The sequence below is a fragment of the Mirounga angustirostris genome, unplaced genomic scaffold, assembly GCF_029215605.1.
Source record: "Mirounga angustirostris isolate CCGP_5_RB_7025 unplaced genomic scaffold, mMirAng1.0.hap1 SCAF_2, whole genome shotgun sequence".
Classification (NCBI taxonomy): Eukaryota; Metazoa; Chordata; class Mammalia; order Carnivora; family Phocidae; genus Mirounga; species Mirounga angustirostris.
Genome location: NW_026991710.1, coordinates 60,555,169 through 60,576,884, shown reverse-complemented (window position 1 = coordinate 60,576,884; position 21,716 = coordinate 60,555,169). Strand labels below are relative to the sequence as shown.

The 21,716-nt window shown below is 40.5% G+C and overlaps 2 protein-coding genes across 3 annotated transcripts in view; one reads left to right on the top strand and one right to left on the bottom strand.

Moving 5' to 3' along the window:
* Positions 1-4,730, bottom strand: part of ART3 (ADP-ribosyltransferase 3 (inactive)) — a 145,887-nt gene extending 141,157 nt beyond the window's left edge. Inside the window, exon 1 of one of the 2 annotated variants that reach the window (XM_064584645.1) lies at positions 4,575-4,730. Coding sequence is in view for 1 of the 2 variants with exons in the window: in XM_064584644.1 (XP_064440714.1) it covers positions 3,420-3,422 (3 nt within the window). In the remaining variant the exon portion in view is untranslated. Of the gene's footprint in view, positions 1-3,419; positions 3,447-4,574 lie in introns of those variants that run through there. The other variant, XM_064584644.1, reaches the window with a different exon arrangement.
* A 4,726-nt stretch (positions 4,731-9,456) lies between these two features.
* On the top strand, positions 9,457-17,099 carry CXCL9 (C-X-C motif chemokine ligand 9). The gene is made up of 4 exons (XM_045879426.3): positions 9,457-9,592; positions 11,177-11,303; positions 13,273-13,357; positions 14,390-17,099. Exons 1-4 carry the CDS (start codon positions 9,457-9,459, stop codon positions 14,492-14,494), a joined length of 453 nt encoding a protein of 150 aa, XP_045735382.2. The 3' UTR covers positions 14,495-17,099.
* The last annotated feature ends 4,617 nt before the right edge of the window (positions 17,100-21,716 follow it).

Here is a 21,716-nt window from a genome sequence, read left to right as displayed (position 1 = left end):
CCTTCAGCTCAGGTCATGATCTCAGGGTCCTGGAATCAGGTTCTGCATCAGGCTCCCTGCTTGGCGGGAAACCTGCTTCTCCCTCTCCCTGCCTCTCTCCCTGCCTGTGTTCTCTCACTCAAATAAATAAGTAAAATCTTTAAAAAAGAAAAGAAAGAAAAGGAAAAAAAAGAAAATCTATACATTACAGAAATAAATAGAAATCAATATTATGTAAAAATGAAAAACTTCTAAACATTCAAGAGCAAAAAATTAAAATAAAAAGGCAATGAGCCTAATGGTATTAAATATAGATGGGGAGGGGCGCCTGGGTGGCTCAGTTGGTTAAGCGACTGCCTTCGGCTCAGGTCATGATCCTGGAGTCCCGGGATCGAGTCCCGCATCGGGCTCCCTGCTCAGTGGGGAGTCTGCTTCTCCCTCTGACCCTCCCCCATCTCATGCTCTCTCTCTCTCTCTCATTCTATCAAATAAATAAATAAATAAAATCTTTAAATATAGATGGGAATGTAGGGCCAATGAAACTATCATTCACTGCTGGTGGAAGCATAAACAGCATAAATTAAGTTGAATATACACACACTCTATGAACCAGCAATTCCACTCCTAATAATACACTAAGCAGAAATGCATATATGTGTGTGTGTATATATATATATATATATATATATATATATATGCACCAAAAGATATGCACAACATGCATAACAGCAACTTTCAGTTTAGCCCAAAAGGGGAAAAAAATCAAAATATCCATTAGCTGAATATATACTTTGTGGTAGGTCATACAACAGAATTCAACAGAGCAAATAAAATGAAACTCCTCCATCATGACATGGATGAATCTCAGAAACATTTAGTCATAAGGACGAGACACTAAATAGGACATACATAATGCCATTTATATAGTTCAAAAATAGGCAAACTCATTTGTGATATATCTCTGGGGAAGAAGGGAATGATACCGTCATGCCACTGAGAGTGAAAATCCAGAGTCACCCATGATGCTGGTGCAGGTTTCTATATATATACGTATTTTTCCCCTGTATATAGGTTGTATTAGTTACTAAGGCTGTCACACAAAATACCACAGACTTAGCAACTTTAGCAACAAATTTATTTTCTCACAATTCTGGAGACTAAAACTCCAAGATCAAGGAGTCAACAGAGTTGGTTTCTTTGTGAGACCTCTCTCCTTGGCTTGTTGGTGGCCCTCTTCTCCCTGTGTCTTTACATGGTCTTCTCTGTACATTTCTGTGTCCTAACCGTTCTCATAAGGACATCAGTCATAATGGATTAGGGTCCACCCTAATGACCGCATTTTAACTCAGTTACCTCTTTAAAGACCCTGTCCCCAAATACAGTCACATTCTGAGGTACTGGTGGTTAGAACTTGAACATATCCTTGAGAGGACACAATTCAGCTTAGAACATGCAATATACTTCATTCAGAGGGGAGGGAGGTGGAGGGATGGGTGAACCCGGTGATGGGTATTAAGGAGGGCACAAATTGCATGGAGCACTGGGTGTTATATGCAAACTATGAATCATGGAACACTACATCAAAAACTAATGATGTACTGTATGGTGATTAACATAACATAAAAAAAAACATGCAATATACTTCAATAAAAATTAAGAAAAGACAATGAAATTAAAGCAGATATTTCAACTGAAAATGGATTAGAGCTTCCTATTCAAAATATGGAAAGAACTGACATACATTTATAAAGTTAATACTCTGACTCCACTTGACAAGTGATCTTGAAAAGACAGAAGATGCAAATATTAAGACAAGACAAACTAAAAGGTCAATAAGAAACTGAAATAAACACTGATCTCAGGTGCCAAGTTTCACACATTAAATAAAAGTAAATACAAACGACAAAGGAATTGGGAAACTGGTACATCAGATGGGGGCATTACAAAATTAATCTAATCTTTCTGGCAAGTAATCAGTCAAAATGTTATAGGAGATATAAAAATGTTTTTAACCCTTGTCTCTATACTTCCAAAAAAGGAAAATATCCCAAGAATGTAAAATCTTTGAAAAAATAAGAGGTTTTTTTGAATAAAATAGAAACAACTCCAATAGAAACAACTCCAGTGCTCTGAGAATAGACTACAAATATAAAAAACCATTTTTAAAATATATAAACTATGTAAACATAATGAAATGTTTATGTAAAATAAGATTATTTAAAAATATTATTTAGTGACAAGGGTCAGATGTGGATATAGATGTACCTATGTGTTTGTGAATCTCCTCACCTCACTCCTTTGGTCAAAATTCTTGAAGGTTTGCTCACCGCATAGGGATTTACAAGGCCCTTCACCCTCTGGTTGCTGCTATATTCCTAGCCTCATTTCTCCCCACTCCAATTTTATCACTGTACCCTTCACCCTTACCACAGTTCTTACAGTTTCCAAATTTTGGCATCGTTTTTCTCATGCTTCCTGCGCAAAATGCCTCCCCATCCACCTTCTTCTAGTAATAAATTCCAACCAACTCTCCCTTCCAGACCTAATTCAACCAGAGCTGTGACTTTTTATGTACCTCTAATAACTGACTGCAATCCTTTATTATACCACTTCCTCTAGAGTAATCACTAATTTAAATGCCACTTCCCCCCACTAAACTGTGAGCTCTTTGAGGGCAGAGATTATTGTTCATATTTGTGTCCTTAGAGTCTAGAATTGTAATAAAAGCTTGCTAAATGAAATAAATGAATGATAAACAGTAAATTAAGAGTCTCAAGAACATGGACTTTTTTCTTGTAAAGTTCCCTAGATAAGGAATTTTAATGTAAATCACTTTAAATAAATATGGGTTTTTAAACAAAAATATTTTCTCCCTCTTCAGGATAATTTTTCTTCAAATTAGGCAGCAGCTTCTTAATAACTATGGTAACATGTCATCAGACAATCACGGAGCAAAAATGTGTTACTGCCAGCATTCAGTCACAGCTGTCCTTTATTTTTTTTTTAATTTTTTGTTATGTTAATCACCATACATTACATTAGTTTTTGATGTAGTGTTCCACGATTCATTGTTTGTGCGTAACACCCAGTGCTCCATGCAGAACGTGCCCTCTTTAGTACCCATCACCAGGCTAACCCAACCCCCCACTCTCCTCCCCTCTAGAACCCTCAGTTTGTTTTTCAGAGTCCATCGTCTCTCATGGGTCATCTCCCCCTCCGATTTCCCCCCCTTCATTCTTCCCCTCCTGCTATCTTCTTCAATGATATTCTAACATCTCCTCTCAGGATAGTTTATTAACAGATTTAACCTAGTCCTTCAGCTTTAGATAAAAAATATAAGCCAGGAGGCCTGATATAAGATCAGTAAAGGAAGAATTTGTTCCTTTCTCTTTGTTATCTGAGATGTGGACACAACTATGATTTACCTGCAGACACCTTACCATATTTTGGAAGGAAGAAAGGACTCCCTGCATGGGGGGAAAAAAAAGAGGAAAAAATAAAAATCAGAAGGCTAAGTAGGGGCTTCTGAGACTTTCAAGAAATAAACCCTTTTCAAGTCAGCATCCTTTAATACTAGCAATAGCTGCTGAGCGAAGGGGAAGTCCACCCTGTAAGAAATTCAAACAGGCCTGGGGATTTCATTTTGAAAGAAACTTCCCCTTTCACAAGTAAAAGGAAGACTTATCTTTACTGTGACAGAGTCTGTAAAACTGTACATAATTAAACAGACCACACTAATTCCACAACCAAAAAGGACGAAATGGGGAAGTCCGGGAGCACACATGAAAACATAATCCTGTCTCTGCAAGGCTCTTGAGGGTTACATCAACATTTGGTTTCTTGGGGAATAGGAACTGTTGGAAGCAAAACAGGTTAAAACCATGTCCAAAGGGAAAATGAGAATTTATTGTGGATTCCAAAGTGCTGATAATCCTTGGCGCCTTTCCCAGGACTGTGAGAAATGCCTGCAATATCCTCTCGCTGGGTTTCTCTTTCTCCTAAAAGCCCTATCTGGCCATAAATGACACTTCGATGGGATTTTCTCCATCCTGCCCAGACAGGAAAATGTTTTTTCTCGGAGCTTTCAAGACAACTTCCAAAAGGCGGCCTGAGAAACAAGTGACTGCACCGCTGGGGGGCGGGGAGCGGCCCCAGCCTTCGTCTATTTCTACAGGTCACGCCAGCCCGCGCACGCTTCGTATAGAATAGTCCCGGCCACTCAGCCGCGCCCCCAGACGAGCCCTCCCATTCAGCTTGTTAGCAGAGGAAAGTAGCCCCTTCTGTGTAATAAACAAGATGGGCCTTCCGTGGCTCCTAACTGACCCCAGCACCTCTTTTCTCTTGCCCAAAAGGCCTTCTCCCAGTCACCACAAACTGCGGTGGAAGGACCCTCCGAAGCCTCGCCCGGCAGCCCCAGACCCGGTAACCAAGCGCTTCCGGCGTCAACCCAAGCCTCGTGTGGAAACTGCAAAACAGGCCCCGCTCCCGGCGTCGTTCCCCCTCCCTCCCACCCCCAAGAAACGCAGCCTCTGGGGGCAGCAGGCTGTGGGCCAGACGGGGCAGAGAGGCGAGATCCCGAGGGGCACAGCCACTACCTTTCTCCCAATGTGTTCCTCTGGCCGAATCAGCACGAACAGCAGGAGAACCCAGAAGCGGCACCAGCGGCGCGAGCGGTGCCTATAGCCTCCCCACTGAAAGTTCTAGAAGCGGGCTAGCTGGGCATGCGCAGTGCGCGCATCTCAGCCCCCAGGGAGGTCAGCTGGTCCACCCCCCAGGTAGCGCTACGCACGCGCAGTGTCGAGCCGAGAGCCTCGGTTCCCTCGCGCTTTCCCTCAGTCCTGTGCGCTTGCGTGGATCCTCGAAAGCCTTCCCTGTTCTTGTGGTGGAAGGAGATTGCACCATAGGATTGCAGGCAAAGGTAACGTTGCCTTCGATGTCAGCTCGTGGTGCTGCGAGAGCAGATGTGGGATCCTGACCGAGTCTGGGAGTCAGGAAAGTCTTCCCAGGGGAAATGCCAACCTGGATAGTAAGGTGGTTAGGATTACTAGTAGGGTAAGAAGGCAGAGCAGGCACAGCATTCCAGGCAGGGAAGCGCGTGAGCAAAAACTGCGGTGGGAAGGAGGCATGTGTCCCTTTGAGGAACAGAGGGAAGAAAGGGTGTTGGACCAGAGTTATGCAGGAAGAGCTTGGAAAGGTGGGCAAAGGCAGGCCGTGCTGGACCTTAGTATTTATACTAAGAAAATTCCATCTCCCTTTCTTTGCCAGAAAGAATGATCTCAAGCTTTGTGGTACTTTGCAGTTGACTATGAATTGCTGCCTTTAATTTTAACAACCTGTGGGGACAGTAATAGTTTTATCAGCAGAGGGAACTGAGGCTTGCAGAAGTATTTTGCACAGTCGTTAAGTAGCAAAGCTGGGACCTAAACCCAGCTCCACCCTATGCATGGCTGCAGTCATTACCAGAATTAAGCATAACCAAGCGAACAAGCTGTATCAAAGGTCACAACAGTTTTCTTTGAAGAGTATTCTGCATCGGCCCAAAAATGTGCACCATGTTACAGAAAATGCTATTATGTTCCCCATTATCCTATAGCATTATCCTATATGCATTCTCAGTGGGGTGAGGAAGGAGATTTCTCTCAGGGGACAAAAACTGGTCCTTGGAGAGACTAAAAAATCTTAGATAATACACTGATTAGTGGCCTACTGAAGTTTAATCCTACAAAATCTTATTTGTTAATATTTAATCGTTCTCTTTAGGGAGAAATTTAATTTAATTTAGAATTCAATTTAATCTCATGGGAGTCAGTAACCAAAAAAAAAAACGTTAAGAAATGTTGTCCTGACTGGGAAGGGAATGTGCTATGGCAAGTGCTGTGAATTGTGTGAGACTGATGAATCACAGACCTGTACTCCTGAAACAAGTAATACATTATATGTTAATTTAAAAAAATACATTTGCTGAAGGAAAAAAAGAAATGTTGTCTTGAGCTCAAGTGTCCATCAATTGATGAATAAAGAAAATGAGCTATATGTATACTATGGAATATTATTTGGCCATAAAAAAGAATGAAATGGGGGCTCCTGGGTGGCTCAGTCGGTTGAGCGACTGCCTTCGGCTCAGGTCATGATCCCGGAGTCCCGGGATCGAGTCCCGCATCGGGCTCCCTGCTCAGCGGGGAGTCCGCTTCTCCCTCTGACCCTCCCCCCTCTCATGTGCTCTCTCTCTCATTCTCTCTGTCAAATAATAAATGAAATCTTAAAAAAAAAAAAAATGAAATGTTGCCATTTGCAACAACATGGATGGAACTAGAGAATATAATGCTAAACTAAATAAGTCAGAGAAAGATAAATACCATATGATTTCACTCATATATGGAATTTAAACAACAAATGAGCAAAGGGAGAAAACGGAGAGAGAGGCAAACTGAGAAACAGACTCAACTATAGAGAACAAACTAATGGTTACCAGAGGAAGGTAGGTGAGGGATGGGTTGAATAGGTGATGGGGATTAAGGAGTGCACTTATGACGAGCCCCAGGTGATGTATGGAATAGTGGAATCACTATACTGTACACCGGAAACTAATATCACACTGTATGTTAACTGGAATTTAAATTAAAACAAAACAAAAAAGAAATGTTGTTTTGCAATACTGAAACCTCCAAATCTTAGTGGATCAACCAGAATAAACATCACATTTCCTGACTTCCGATGCAGTTTGGTGTGGCCATGCGAATAAGTTCTGGACCACAGAAGGTGCTGCAAAGTGGTAAGTGCAACTTCCAAGATAGGTCTAAAAATGAGGAACATGCCCTTTTTCTGCTTTCCCACCATCCTGTCCTTGGAAAGTGGCCATGGTGGCAAGCCCCCTTCAGCCATGTGCATGGAGACACCAACCTAGAGGTGGCAATAAAGCAAATGATAGAAGGAGCCTGTGAGATTTCCATGAAGCAGACCTACCGTATAGGCCTTAGTCTACCTGATTTTGTCAGGGAGAAATACACTTCTGTTTTAGTCACTTTTAATTTGGGTCTCCAGTACATGTAACAGATCCCTTACTCCTTTTATATTTTATTATTGTGGTTTAAAAAAATACATAACTTCAAATTTACCATCTTAACCATTTTGAAGTGTACAGTTCAGTAGTGTTTAGTATATTCACACTGTTGTACAACAAGTCTCAAAAACTTTTAAATCTTGGGCGCCTGGGTGGCTCAGTTGGTTAAGCGACTGCCTTCGGCTCAGGTCATGATCCCAGGGTCCTGGGATCGAGTCCCACATCGGGCTCCCGGCTCGGCGGGAAGCCTGCTTCTCCCTCTCCCACTCCCCCTGCTTGTGTTCCTGCTCTCGCTGTCTCTGTCTCTGTCAAATAAATAAATAAATAAAAATCTTTAAAAAAAAAACAAAAAACTTTTAAATCTTTTAACACTGAAACCCTATACCCACTAAAAATTAATTTCACCTCACTCTTTCCCCCCAGCCCTTTGCAACCACCTTTCCACTTTCAGTTTCTGAGATTTGACTTCAGATATTTCATATGAGTATTTGTCCCTTTGTGACTGACTTATTTCACTTAGCATAATATCCTCAAGGTTCTTCCATTTTGTAGCATGTGACAAGATATCCTTTTTTAGGAGAACATAATCTGTGGCACCAGTGTGGCTCAGTCAGTTAAGCAGCTGCCTTCAGCTCAGGTCATGATCTCAGGGTCCTAGGATTGAGCCCTGTGTCAGGGTCTCTGCTCAGCAGGGAGTCTGCTTCTCCCTCTCCCTCTGTGCTCATGCTCTCTCACTCTCACTCTCTCTCAAATAAATAAATAAAATCTTTAAAAAATGTTTTAAAAAATGGAACATAATCTACTGCATGTATATATTACATTTTATTTATCCATTCAAATGTCAATGGACATTAGGGTTGCTCTGCCTCTTAACTATTCTGAATAATGTCAAATGAACATGTGTGTGCAAATATCTCTTCAAGATCCTGCTATGGAGGGGTGCCTGGGTGGCTCAGATGGTTAAGCGTCTGCCTTCGGCTCAGGTCATGATCCCAGGGTCCTAGGATCGAGTCCCGCATCAGGCTCCCTGCTAGGCCTCCCTCCTCTGCCTCTGCCTCTCTCTTTCTCTGACTCTCACAAATAAATAAATAAAACATTTAAAAAAAAAAAAAAGATCCTGCTATGGATTCCTTTGGACATATTCCTGGAAGTGGGATTGCTAGATCGAATGGTAATTCCATTTTTAATTTTTTAAGGAACCTCCATATTGTTTTCCATAATGGCTGCACCATTTTACATTCCCACAAACAGTGTACAAGAGTTCCAACTTCTCTACATCCTTTACAACACTTGTGGTTTTCTGGGTTTTTTGATAGTGGCATTCTGATGGGTATGAGGTGATATCTGCTGTGGTTTTGATTTGCATTTCCCTAATGATTAATGATGTTGAGCATTTTTTCATGTGTTTATGGGCCATTTGTAAATTTTATTTAGAGCAATGTCTATTCAAGTCTTTGCCCACTTTTTAATCCAGTTATTTAGGGTTTTTGTTGTGTCGTAGAAGTTCCTTTTATGTTTGGGATATTAACTCCTCATCAGATAGGCGATTTGAAATTACTTTCTTCCATTCTGTAAGTTCCTTTTTTACTGTCTATCATTTTCTTTGATCTATAAAAATTTCTAAGTTTGATATAGTCCCATTTGTCTTTTTTCAACTGATCCCTATACTAACTAGTCTAACCACTTAAAAAATAATAATAAACTGTAGCAGCAGTGATATAAAAAACAAAATGGGGGCTCCTGGGTGGCTCAGTCAGTTGAGCGTCTGCCTTTGGCTCGGGTCATGATCCCAGGGTTGTGGGATCAAGGCCCATGTCAGGCTCCCTGCTCAGTGGGGAGTCTGCTTCTCCTTCTCCCTCTGTCCCCAAACCTGTGTGTGCATGCACTCTTTCTCTCTCTCTCAAATAAATAAATAAAATCTTTTTTAAAAATGAGCTTACAGTAGAAAATGACCTGGTCTCTGAGGAAATTAAGATGCTGATTGTTTAAGATTGTTGGGTAGACAATAGAGAAAAAATAATTGTAACTATATATTATACAGAAGGATATTTTGTAAATAGTAAGAAAATTGGAAAAAAATGTATTATTTATCTGACTTTAGTATTTTCCATCCAGAAACAACATCTCCAACCCTTATTGTATAATATTATATTCATTATATAACCTATTCTTCACCCAGGTGAGTAGCTGTGAGTGTGCTAAAGGCTGCCAATGATGCTGGTTTCACATCCTTACTATAAACTACCCATTTATATGAAATGGAAATAAAACATGCAGAAATTCCCTTGGATCTGAGAGTAGGGTTTCCCCCAGCACAGTTAGGTTTGTGGTCAGTTTAGCAAAGTCAGCTAACAACACCAGCCAGTCAGAGTTTAGGAGGGAAATGGATTTCCCAAATAAATATGATTCCCAAGAGCATGTTCTCTAAAGAAATCTTCAGGCGTGAAATCCAATACAGGAGTGATTCAGTAGAACTCCATTCTACCACTATGAAGAAAGGTGGTGTTCCTCTTTTGTTGAGTATCATCTTCCTGACTCTGACTGGAGGTCAAGGTAAGGGGTTCTGAGTTATATTAGGTTAGTAAAGTCAGAAATGTGAATTGCTATAAAAGTCTCTTGATTTGCCCAACAAAGTTGATTGCATGCATCAGAAAGTGATAGGAGCCATTCATAAAAGCTTCTCAGTGATGTAGTTCATTATCCAAAGTTCATATCTAAGACCTGCTAAGTCAAACATAAATCTTCTAAGTCTAAGTATGTGAATTCCTGGCATGTAGTAAGTGTTCAGTAAATGTTTGCTGAACTGAGTCGTAATGAGATCAAAGAGTTTGTCTCTTATTTTTGTAACCCTGATACTGTTTCTTGATAAGTATGTCCGTGGTTAACCAATTAAGGGTCCAATAATCAGAGAGATCCCAAATCTGTATTGCAACCACCTTTGGGCAAATTAATGAACTTTTCTAGATTTCAGTTTCCTCAGCTGTAAAATGGAGACTTTATAGTTACGTTTTTTCTACCAATCACACAATGTGTGGCATATAGTAAGCACTGAATAAATATATGTTGAACGAATTGAAGAATTAAGGAATGAAGATAGTGTATTTCAAAGAGGTTTTAAGAGTTTGAAGTACTATCAAAAAACAAGGCAGTGGGGAGGATGAGGTTGGTGGTTGTAATTGGTTATTATAAGTAGAGCTTTCTGTCCAAACCAACACCAACTCCATTCCACTAAGGCCAGATAATAAATGGCTTTGGGAGTTGCTTAAGAAATTGTGGCCCACATTGCACACATAAATCGATGTCTGTGTGTCTGACCTGTGATAGGCATTTATTAAATACTGTGAAAATCTCCTTTCCTACGATTGTAAGATACGATAGTTAAGAGCAGTGCATTTGGACTCAAAAAAACCTGAGCTGAAACCGTGCACCTGCCCCCTAAATGCTGAATGACTTTGTTCTTTATATAACTTCTTTGAACCTTAGCTTCTTTATCTGTGAAATGGAGACAGTACCTCTTTCAAAAGTTTGTGGTAATGATTAACAGTGTAGGTTCACAACTTTTTTCAGGAGCTTTTCTGGTGTAATCTAAAACTGGCCCTTTTACTCACAGGGCAGGGAGAGACCAAAAAAAGAGACAGGCGACTCCAGGTTGGTAGGTGGCAGTTTTAATAATAGCAAAGGAAACTTACATACGGACTTGTCTTGAGCAGCAGCAAAACAAATGGATCCCCATTTGGGGGGCATCTCCTGCCCACCAAATCTTAAAAACTTATAAAGAGGCCCTAACTGGCCTTAGTCATGTATTCAGGGTGGGTATTTTCAACATCATGTCACCATCTCAAGGCTATGTCCTAGCAGCAGCGTCTGGGAGCCAGAAAGGCAAGTGGAACCCACACTGTAAGGACAGGGGAGAGGAAGAGAAGTCTTCAAGGGCCCAGGTCCAGCTCACAGGTCAATTGGTGGTAACTTTATTTTTTTTTATCACCTTCCCCAACAAACATACTCAGTAAATGACAGTAATAATCATGACTAAGTCAAATGTATCATTTCGACGGATCACCTAAATTGAGACATTGCCTTAAATCAATGTTTTTTCTTTTTCTTTCCCTTTTTCTCTACCCTTTTTCTTTCCCTTAGGAGCCCCAACAATGAGGAATAGACGCTGTTCCTGCATCACCACCAGCCAAAGAACAATCCAGTCAAAATTCTTAAAGGACCTTAAACAATTTGCCCCAAGCTCTTATTGTGAGAAAACTGAAATCATGTAAGTAAAAACTCATCCAACATGCATGCACCATATTGGCAGGAACATTAAATTTATATGTGATATTACCCTTAGGACCCTTGCCCGTATAGACACTTAAAATTCAGATGGTTGCCCCTCCATAAATGTGGTCTACTTTTTTTCTTCTAAACAACAAGGAATTTCTGGTAGACATTAAAACCAAGGATAATATATCACCAAGCATGTAGAAAATGTTTAATGCAGATAACTCAAAAGAAGAAAATAAAAATCATTTATACTTCTACCACCAGTGACAAATACTGGTCACCCCTTGGCCTATAGTCTTCCAAATCTCTCTCGTTTGCTTTTGTGTACATATATATATACACACACATATGTAATGTATATAAACATAAAAAGAAAATTATATGTTACATACTCTTTTATAGTCTGCTTTTTCATTAACACTATATCGTGAACATTTCCCCATGTCAGTAAATCTTCTGTAATATCATTTTTTCTAATAATGTCATTCCTAGTGGCCAAATTATATTCCATCATATGGGTGTACCATAATCTATATGAGCAATGCCTAAATGTAGATTATTTCCAATTTTTTGCTATTGAAATCAAACTGTAACTATGACAGTATTGTGTCTTTAATAATAACTTTCATGGGGTGTTATATGGAAGTGTTGAATCACTACATGGTATACCTGAAACTAATATTACACTGTATGTTAACTGGAATTTAAATAAAAGCTTAAAAATAATAACCTTTTTAAAGATTAGAATTGCTAGTTTCAATCTTTTGAAATCTAAATTAAGGCTATCTATAGAATGGCTATTCTTCCTCTCAGATTATACAGAAAAATTAAAGAAAAAAATTTTTAATTATTCCTGGACAGTCTGCTATAAGTAATTTAAAATAGTCAACCAGTCTGTTAATCATGTCTTAAAAAAATTTTTATGTTTTAAGGAATTTCATTAGAAAGTTAAGCAGAGGGGCGCCTGGGTGGCTCAGTCGTTAAACATCTGCCTTCAGCTCAGGTCATGATCCCAGGGTCCTGGGATCGAGTCCCACATCGGGCTCCCTGCTCTGCAGGAAGCCTGCTTCTCCCTCTCCCACTCCCTCTGCTTGTGTTCCCTCCCTCGCTGTGTCTCTCTGTCAAATAAATAAATCTTAAAAAAAAAAAGTTTAGCAGACCTCATGCTGATTTTCATATTTTCTGGAAAAAAAATAGCTATATTGACAACTTCTCTATTTTGATTCTTCACTTAAACATAAATGGCTATTTTCACCACAGCAGAACTAATATTATCTTTAGCTATAAGCTTCTCTCATTGCATGTACCTATTGGATTTTTAATTTTTTTATAATAATAAATATTACTTTAATTATTTTAGTCTTAGAAATGTCTTAGAAATGTAATAGTCAGGGACTAACGAGATAAAAATCTCATGTAGCCTTCCAGTGGAATATTATGTAGCCATTAAATGTGTATTTTCAGGGCGCCTGGGTGGCTAGTTGGTTAAGTGACTGACTTCGGCTCAGGTCATGATCCCAGGGTCCTGGGATCGAGCCCCACATCGGGCTCCCTGCTCCTCAGGGAGCCTGCTTCTCCCAGAGCCTGCTCTCCCTCTCCCTCTGCCTGCCACTCGCCTGCTTGTGCTCTCTCTCTCTCTGTCTCTCTCTCTCTCTGTCAAATAAATAAAATCTTTAAAAAAAAATTTTTTAAATGTGTATTTTCAAAGAATATTTAATGACATTGGAAATGCTCATGTGATAATGTTTTTTTTAAATTTAAATAATTTAGGGTTGTGTGTTCTAGAAATGTATCTAAGTCCCCTCACTCACTAATAAGACAAAAAGGCAGGAAGGAAGACTGGAAGTCTCAGATGCTTATTGTGATGACACAAATACATTCTAATTGGGGGATTAAATTCTGGGGGTAAGATGAGGCATTGAAAGTAAAAAAAAAAAAATCTCGTGCTATTTCCTTGGCAGTGCAACAATGAAGAATGGGGATCAAACATGTCTAAACCCAGATTCAACAGATGTGAAAGAATTGATTCAAGAGTGGGCAAAACAGGTCAGTGACCAGGACAAACAAAATTTTCTTTCTTCTAGAAATTAACTTTCAAAGACAAAGAATCTATGTAGTTTCTTTAAGGATACATTTTTTTTTAAATATTATTGTGCTCCTACTTTGTTCCTAGAATAATGTCATCACCGTGAAGTATAATTGTATTTCTGCATGTAGTATCACTTGTCTATATCCCCCACTAGAAGTGTTTTCCATGGGGAGAGGGAGCTTACCTTTCTTATTCAATAAAATATATATGTATTGAATTGAAAGGAAGACACTGAAGATGGAAAGGTAATAAGCTATGGTCCCTTCCTACTGTAGCAGATGTGCTAACAATCATAGTACAATGTGAGAAATATGAAGATATGTACTAGAATCTTGAAGATCATAGAAGGAGTAATCCTTTTCCTCGCCAGAAGGAGGGGCAGGGAGAAAGTGTTAAGGAAGACCTATCATATGATTAGGGTCTTGAAGGATAAGTATTTCACCAAGAGAGTAAGGACAGCACGAAAAAGAAGCATGGCATCATGAGAGCTTGCTCTGTTCAGGGAGCCTCAAGTAATGTGGCTGGAGTTTGTGTGAAGGGAGTGAAGAGACTGAGGTAGAAAAGTAGCCCAGGACAAAGCCAGGAGCTTGGCTTCTGGAGTCTGATGATCTAGTGGTTCTGCCACATATAGCAGCCATTGGGCAAGCCACCTTCTCCAAGCCCCAGTCTCCTCCTCTGTAAAAAGTGGGATGATAATAGTACTAGCCTCAGAAGGTTGTAGTTTGGACAAGCAGAGTTGAAGTAAGGGCAGTAATAAGCCAGGAGAATAGACAAAAGAAGACCATTAGGAGGCTAATGGCCTCCTCCTCAAAGTCAGTAAAGTAGAGAGAATCAAAAGGAGCCCCTTTGAGAGGGAGGCAACTTTAAACCATTTTTGAAGATTAAAAAAACCACACACACACACACAGTTTGGAGAATCCAAATATAATATAAGGAAGGAAAAATGGTGAGATAAAGGAACATTACTCTTGTTTTCCTTCTCCTCACAGGTCAGCCAAAAGAAAAAGCAGAAGAAAGGGAAAAGATATCAAAAAAGCAAGAAAGTTTTAAAAGTTAAAAAATATCAACATCCTCATCAAAAGAAGACCACATAAGCAACCACTTTACCAAAAAGTGCTTTGTGTTAAAAAGGTTCTTTTTAATTATACTGAAATAATTCCAAAAGGGGATGGCATCTTAATACATAAGCTTTTTTTTTTTTTGACTAGAGAAGTTTAAGCATTGTTGTGAAATTGTAATTAAAGCTAGAAAGTTGCTTTTAAAATCCAAATGCTAAGAATTGTTAAAGGCTATAGTTTGACTTTCTTCTTCCACCTCTAACCAACTGAATTTCATCACCCTGGAGACCACAATCCTAACACCCACATCTGACAAATGCTCACACGATCACATCCTGTACACAGTCACATTCCACACACAACAGCTGGCTGGAAGAGCAGTCCTGTACTTCCCAGGCCACAAATTCAAGCCTCCAGAGAATATTTTGAGGCATGTGTCAGCAAGCCCCAGCCTGTCCACATGCTAGGAAGCCAAGCAGTTTGGAATCGAGCTGGACCTCACCAAGCTGCCATGGCCATCCAGCATCTGTATTCGAATCTGCCTACAGACCTCACAGTGTATCTGAGAGACCCATGCTGGTTGTTTCTGGGGACCACCATTGAAGAACACTAGCACTTGGCTTTCAGAACCTTATATCCAGTTTTTGAGGACATGGGACTCCCATCTTGCCTCTCCAGGCTCACCATTGTATTTCTTATTGTTCACCTTTGCTTCCATCAAGCCTGTTCTTCACTGTCTCTGCTACACAGGTCATGTCCTCATTCACCTGGGTCCTTCCACTCTTCTTCACTCTTTCCCCAGTACTCCACAGGAATGCCTTCTTCTCCCAATTCATCCTAGTTTGACCCAGTCTTTGGCTCAGTTTAATCCTGTCTCTTAAATAAAACCTTCTGGACATTTGAATTATCTTAAAACTCCAGTTTCACTTGTGGTCTGTATCACACAGGTGAGCACTTAACTGTTTTCTAATACTTTTTTTGCATGCTTATTCTATTTCTCCAATCAGATTGTCAGCTTCTTGAGGGCAGGGGGCCACAGTTTATTTCCTTGAATCTGTCACCAGGCCTAGTAGACTGTGAACTAGGTTTTGAATAATTCCTCAGTTGCAGTTTTTACAGGTAGGAGGGCAACCAGACCCTCTCCTCAGAACAGGAGTTGGCTATATTGACTACGCCATATTGTCTAACCCCTGGTAACCTCTTTTACTCGTTATCTTCAGGCCATTGTCAGTACAGGAATAAGAGGTGATGCAACATTCTTGCCTTATGACAGGATGTTAACTCAGCCTCTCCAACAAATAGGAAGAAAATGTTTAAAACACAGGATATTCTCAACTGTTTTCATAAAATAGTGCAGGATACCTAGAATCATAGAATCTTACAGTAGGAAGGAGCTTTATTGTCCAACCTTTCCCCACCCAGTACAAAAATTCCTTCCGTACCATTTCTGTCAAGCCTCAGTTTTCTATGTCTGGCAAGAAAGCCACCAAGTGCCTTTTGAAAACTCATTGTAGGTAAATATAAATTTCATTGTCTATTTAACCTGTTTCAGTTTGTAAAGTATTGTGATTATCAATTACCACACCACGTCTCACGAGGAAGTGTGGGTATTGAGATACCAAGACCTGGAGGGAGCAGCAAATCCTGTTAGTGGAGACATGGCTGGTGCCCAGTTAGCTTCAACAAGGCTTGGAAACCCTCTTGAAGAGGAGGCTCGTGAATTGTGTAGGAGAGAACATCTTTGGCCAGAATTTAAACTTACACCTACTTTGTTAGATTTTGTCACTTCTTACACTGCAGGTGATTTTTAATGCTGCCTAGAGGTGATCCCATCCAAACAGCATCTTGTCTAATCATGAAACTCTTTAGCTCCTTCAATATGTAACCCCTGAAAACTCCAAACATTCCATAGTTTGAGAGTCTTGACCCAGTTACCGTGTGTCTCACAAGTGAATAGTGCATAACAAATAACCAGAGACCACATCTTTGACTAAGTACCTATGACACATATGACATGATAATCATTCATTACTTATATATACATGTATACTCTCTAAGCAATAATTAAGTTCAAAGCAGTTTTTGCATATATAACTTGTATTTTCAAATATTTTCTTTACTAAAAGACAATAGTATCAGTAAATAGACCATTGATCAGAAAACAAATACTGATGTTTTAGTGTCTCGAATATGTACCTCAACTATTACATGTTTAACAGTAATTCTTACATGTCCTTATTCACTTTCTTCCATGTGAGATAGGGTATAATTAAGAGAAAGACATATTTTTATTTATTTATTTTTTTTTTTTTAAGATTTTATTCATTTATTTGAGACAGAGAGAGCACAAGCAGGGAGGAGGGTCAGAGGCAGAGGGAGAAGCTGACTCCCACTGAATGGGGAGCCTGATGTGGGGCTCGATCCCAGGACCCTGGGATAATGACCTGAGCTAAAGGCAGCTGCTTAACCAACTGACACCCAGGTGCCCATGGAAGCCCTATAAAGAGCTCTTTGGGAACAGAAGAAAAACTTCAATTGAAAATATGACAACAATGAAGAGTTATATAGAATGCAATTTATTTCCTAATCCTGAAAGATAATGCTATTCCAATGAGATATATACCCAGGAAACAAAAGATGCCCTCTTTTCCATATTCTGAAAGTATATATATTTATTTTTTTTAAAGATTGTTTATTTATTTATTTGACAGAGAGACAGAGAGAGAGCACAAGCAGGTAGAGTGGGAGAGGGAGAAGCAGGCTCTCTGCTGAGCAGGGAGCCCAACGTGGGGCTCAATCCCAGGACCCTGGGATCATGACCTGAGCCAAAGGCAGACACTCAACCACTGAGCCATTCAGGTGCCCCGAAAGTACATATATATTTAAATATTATAAAGCCTCAAGTAGTTTTAGTGGAGATCTAAACATAGGATAAGTTCTTTAAGGGTCCAGGAAACTAAGTTGGAGATATTATGCAGTGTGGACTAAGAAGGTTGAAAATGTACAAAGAATATCAGCCTTGTCCATTTGAGGTACACTTGAGAGGCAGCCAGGAAGGTGTGAAGTTTGGGCAGGTAGCAGCTGCTGACAATGGACATGACTCCCTGCAAGGGCCTTAACCTGAGAGACTACATGATGCTGTGGAAAGAGCTAAGATTCTGGATTCTGAGATACCTGGGTTAAGATCAGAAGCCCACCACTTATTATCTATATGACCTTGGTTCAAGTATACTGTTTAACCTCCCCATGCACCAGTTTCCTCATTCAGGATTGTTGTGAGGAATGGGCCCAGCATAGATCTGATGCACAGAAAGTACTCAGTGTCAGTCCCAACCTTCTGTGACCACTCACTTCTGCTGTACCTTCCTTGCAACAGAGAGTTCCACATCTCATACACAGAGAGACGTTCCCAGGACTGAAAAAAGTATGTTGGAAAAATGAGGCAAAAAGCTCACCTGACAAGTTCTCTGTATCTACCTTTTTATACTCATAGTCCAGACCATTATTGTCCCTTTCCTGGACTATAATAGCTTCCTATTTTCCCTCCTGTCTCTTTTAATCAACTTTTCTCTTGCTTCCTTACCATTCTGAAGGCCAGAATGATCCTTTCAAAGCACAACGCCTAGGATACCACCCCTTTGCTTAAAATAGTGTAATTTATAATTAAATCAAATATACCAGGGCCTACAAAGCCCTATATGACTTTAGGCTCTGCCTGCTTTTCTGACCATCTCCCTCCATCCTCCCCTTTGCTTACTGAGCCTCAGCCTCACCTTTCTGTCTCTCAAGCACACTGAGTTCATTTCCTTCTCATGGCCCTTGCACATGCTGTTCCCTGTCGTGCTGGGTTGTGCTGTATCAACTTGGTTAACCTGGGAACTCTGTTTCCCAGAATCTTCTTCCCCGTGTGGTTCTAAGTCAGAATTAACCAAAGAGGCACTTGTGTGAGATTTGGAAGACGGAAGTGAGAGGATGGCCATTACTCTTGATTAGATATAATGACGGACACAGTGGTATCCAGGGGATTCCAGCTTGCCCTTGCTCTCCTCTTTGTTCCCTTCATCTTCGATGACTACTGGCCTTATGACTAACAATGGTCCCAAACCCTCCAGCGGATACTTGGAAGTGCACCCACAGAAGCAGGGGTTACACAAAAGTGACAGCTTCCCATAGGCCCCTAGCAGTCTCACTGGACGGGTTGGGCTTCTTGGATTTTCTTACAAGCTCTGATTTGTCCAGCTGTACCAGTGCTCCTGAAGGATTGATCAGTGACTTTTTCTCCAATTCCCTGAATATGCTCCCAGACTTTTACTTCCAAAGATCCTTCCTCATCTGTGTGAGATCTGATTCTATAGTAAACCCTTTATCCCCGTAATACTCAGATAGCTTCTGCCTCCCTGATTGCCTGTGCCGCCTTCTTTGCATGACTGTTCCTGCCTCCTTGTTTGAGCTTCAGCTCAAATGTCATGTCCCAGAGTCTCTGTCCCTTCTCAACCTTAATGAAATAGCCATCCTGGGACCCTCTCTATTGTAATGCTTTCCAAAGTCAGGCGTGTGCACCCTCTGGAATGGATGAAATGACAATATTTGTAACATTTTTCCTTAAAAAAAAAAAAAAAAAACAAGAAAGAGCTAAAGATTTTCTCTAAATCTGAACCCAGCAGTTGATATTGGTAGCTTCACTCAAGAGCATTTGTCAGGTGGTCATATGTCACGTGGAGATTTCCTGCGGAAAAAGTGAGACATCCACAATTGGAAGGCATTGACACATACCCTCACTCAGTCACTTCCAGCATAGCAATAATGGATCGCCACTTATGTGGGCATGGTCTTGTCTCGCTAACTCTGAACAAAAACCGGGATTATGAGGATTATAAAATAGAGTGCTAACTGAGCCAACGTTCACAAAATGGGCAAGTGGCTTTAAAAGATTCCTACTAAGAGGGGCGCCTGGGTGGCTCAGTCGTTAAGCGTCTGCCTTCGGCTCGGGTCATGATCCCAGGGTCCTGGGATCAAGCCCTGCATCGGGCTCCCTGCTCGTGGGAAGCCTGCTTCTCTCTCTCCCACTTACCCTGCTTGTGTTCTCTCTCTGGCTGTCTCTCCCTGTCAAATGCATGGGTAAAATCTTTAAAAAAAAAAAGATTCCTACTAAGAAATTCATATGCAAGTTAATACTAAGAATGCAAACATAACCTAACAAAAGAATAAAACACACATGCAGAGGATGCCTGTTATAATTTTATCTAGAAGGACACACAATTTTAAAGATCTGGGAACTATAATCTCTTTCTTTCTCTTTTATCACAATCTGATAAGTCAGTCAAACTTCATCATAATCTGAAATTATCTTTTAAAAATATTTATGTAGTTATTGCCTGGCCCCACCCTACCACAAACACTAATTTAAGTTTCTTGACTGCAGAAAACTTTGTTCACCACTGCATCCACAGTGTCTGGCACTTTGGAAGTACTTAATACGTATTTTTTTTTACTTAAGTGACATATGCTTCACCCTAAATTATCTTCCAAGCCTTTCCCAAATCAATCTCAACTACTCTTACCACTATCATTTAAACTTACCATGCTCACTTCTGCCTTCAGCTTTGCTGATGCTCTTTTATTCATCTGCTCCCCTCACCCCTCACCCCCATCTGACTCCCACCCAATTCATGATTCAAATCTTGCTTTCCCATTCCACCCAGGACTCCATCCCAGAATGTTCCTGGACACACTGAAATCCTTCCACTATGACTACCCTGTCGTAAACTTTAACAGTAAGAATTGTTCCCTGATTTAAAATTTATTTTGCTATACCAGAAAGCAGTTTGTATCTGAACAGTTTTTGTATTAGAGCAATTGGTAAAGGAATCAGTAAAATATTTAATCTGTAAGCTGTACTTGTGAATTTAAATGTCAGTGATCTCTAGGTCAGTTCATTGGGAAAGCTATTTGAGATTTCTTTATTGCTCCTGGGAAAACAGAGAATTGCTTGCTTCACAGAAAGGAAGATACAGGGGGAGGTTGCAATTACAGATGCTTTCTTTTTTGGCCTGTATAGAGAGAAGATGAAATTAAGTGATAGGGGAAAAAAGCAACCTTCCTTGCTGATAAGAAGTTAATTAGCTTCTTGGTAGTCACTGGGCCAAGATCACTTGGGGCATTTTGATATCAAGTTATTTTAAAGTTCGCAGGAGGATTTTTGACCCTACATTTTAAGGAAGTAAGTAAATCACAAAAGAGCCATCAAATCTAAGTCTGTGAATAACATTATGAATTGGACAAAACTGAAAAAAGATTAGAGGGAAAGATGTCAAATTATCCATAACTATTTGCTTTCTTTTTTTTTAAGATTTTATTTATTTGACAGAGAGAGAGATAGCGAGAGCAAGAACACAAGCAGGATGAGTGGGAGAGGGAGAAGCAGGCCTCCTGCAGAGCAGGAAGCCCAATGCGGGGCTTGATGCGGGGCTCAATCCCAGGACCCTGGGATCATGACCTGAGCTGAAGGCAGACGCTTAACGACTGAGCCACCCAGGCGCCCCAACTATTTGCTTTCTTTAAAAGCTTGCTATATGAGGGGCTCCTGGGTGGCCCAGATGGTTAAGCACTGGACCCTTGATTTCAGCTCAGGATCGAGCCCTGTGTCAGGCTGCGTACTCAGTGGGGAGTCTGCTTCTCTCTCTCTCTCTCTCCCCTCCCTCTCTCCCCCTGCCCCTGCCCCCACTCATGCGCTCTCTTTCTCTAAAATAGATCTTTTAAAAAAGCTTGCTAAGGGTGCCTGGGTGGCTCAGTCGTTAAGCGTCTGCCTTCGGCTCAGGTCATGATCCCAGGGTCCTGGGATCGAGTCCCATGGGGCTCCCTGCTCGGCGGGAAGCCAGCTTCTCCCTCTCCCACTCCCCCTGCTTGTGTTCCTGCTCTCACTAACTCTCTCTCTGTCAAATAAATAAATAAAATCTTTAAAAAAATAGAAAAAAAAGATTTTTTAAAAAAAGCTTGCTAAATTAATAAAGAAATTTCATCCTTTAAATATAGTATTTTATTATACTGTTGCAAGTTGACTGTTTTCATAAAAAATTTGTTTTGCTTTAAAAAGGCGAGGGAGTTGCTGGTATCCCCATCTCGAGGGAACAAGGCCTTGGCCTCTGCCTTCTGTGCAGAGCACAGGACTGATTAGGCCCAGCCACCTACCACAGCCTTTCTTAACCATCAGACAACCTGAACTTCCTCCAGCAGGAGGAACTGAACACCAAATTCTGTA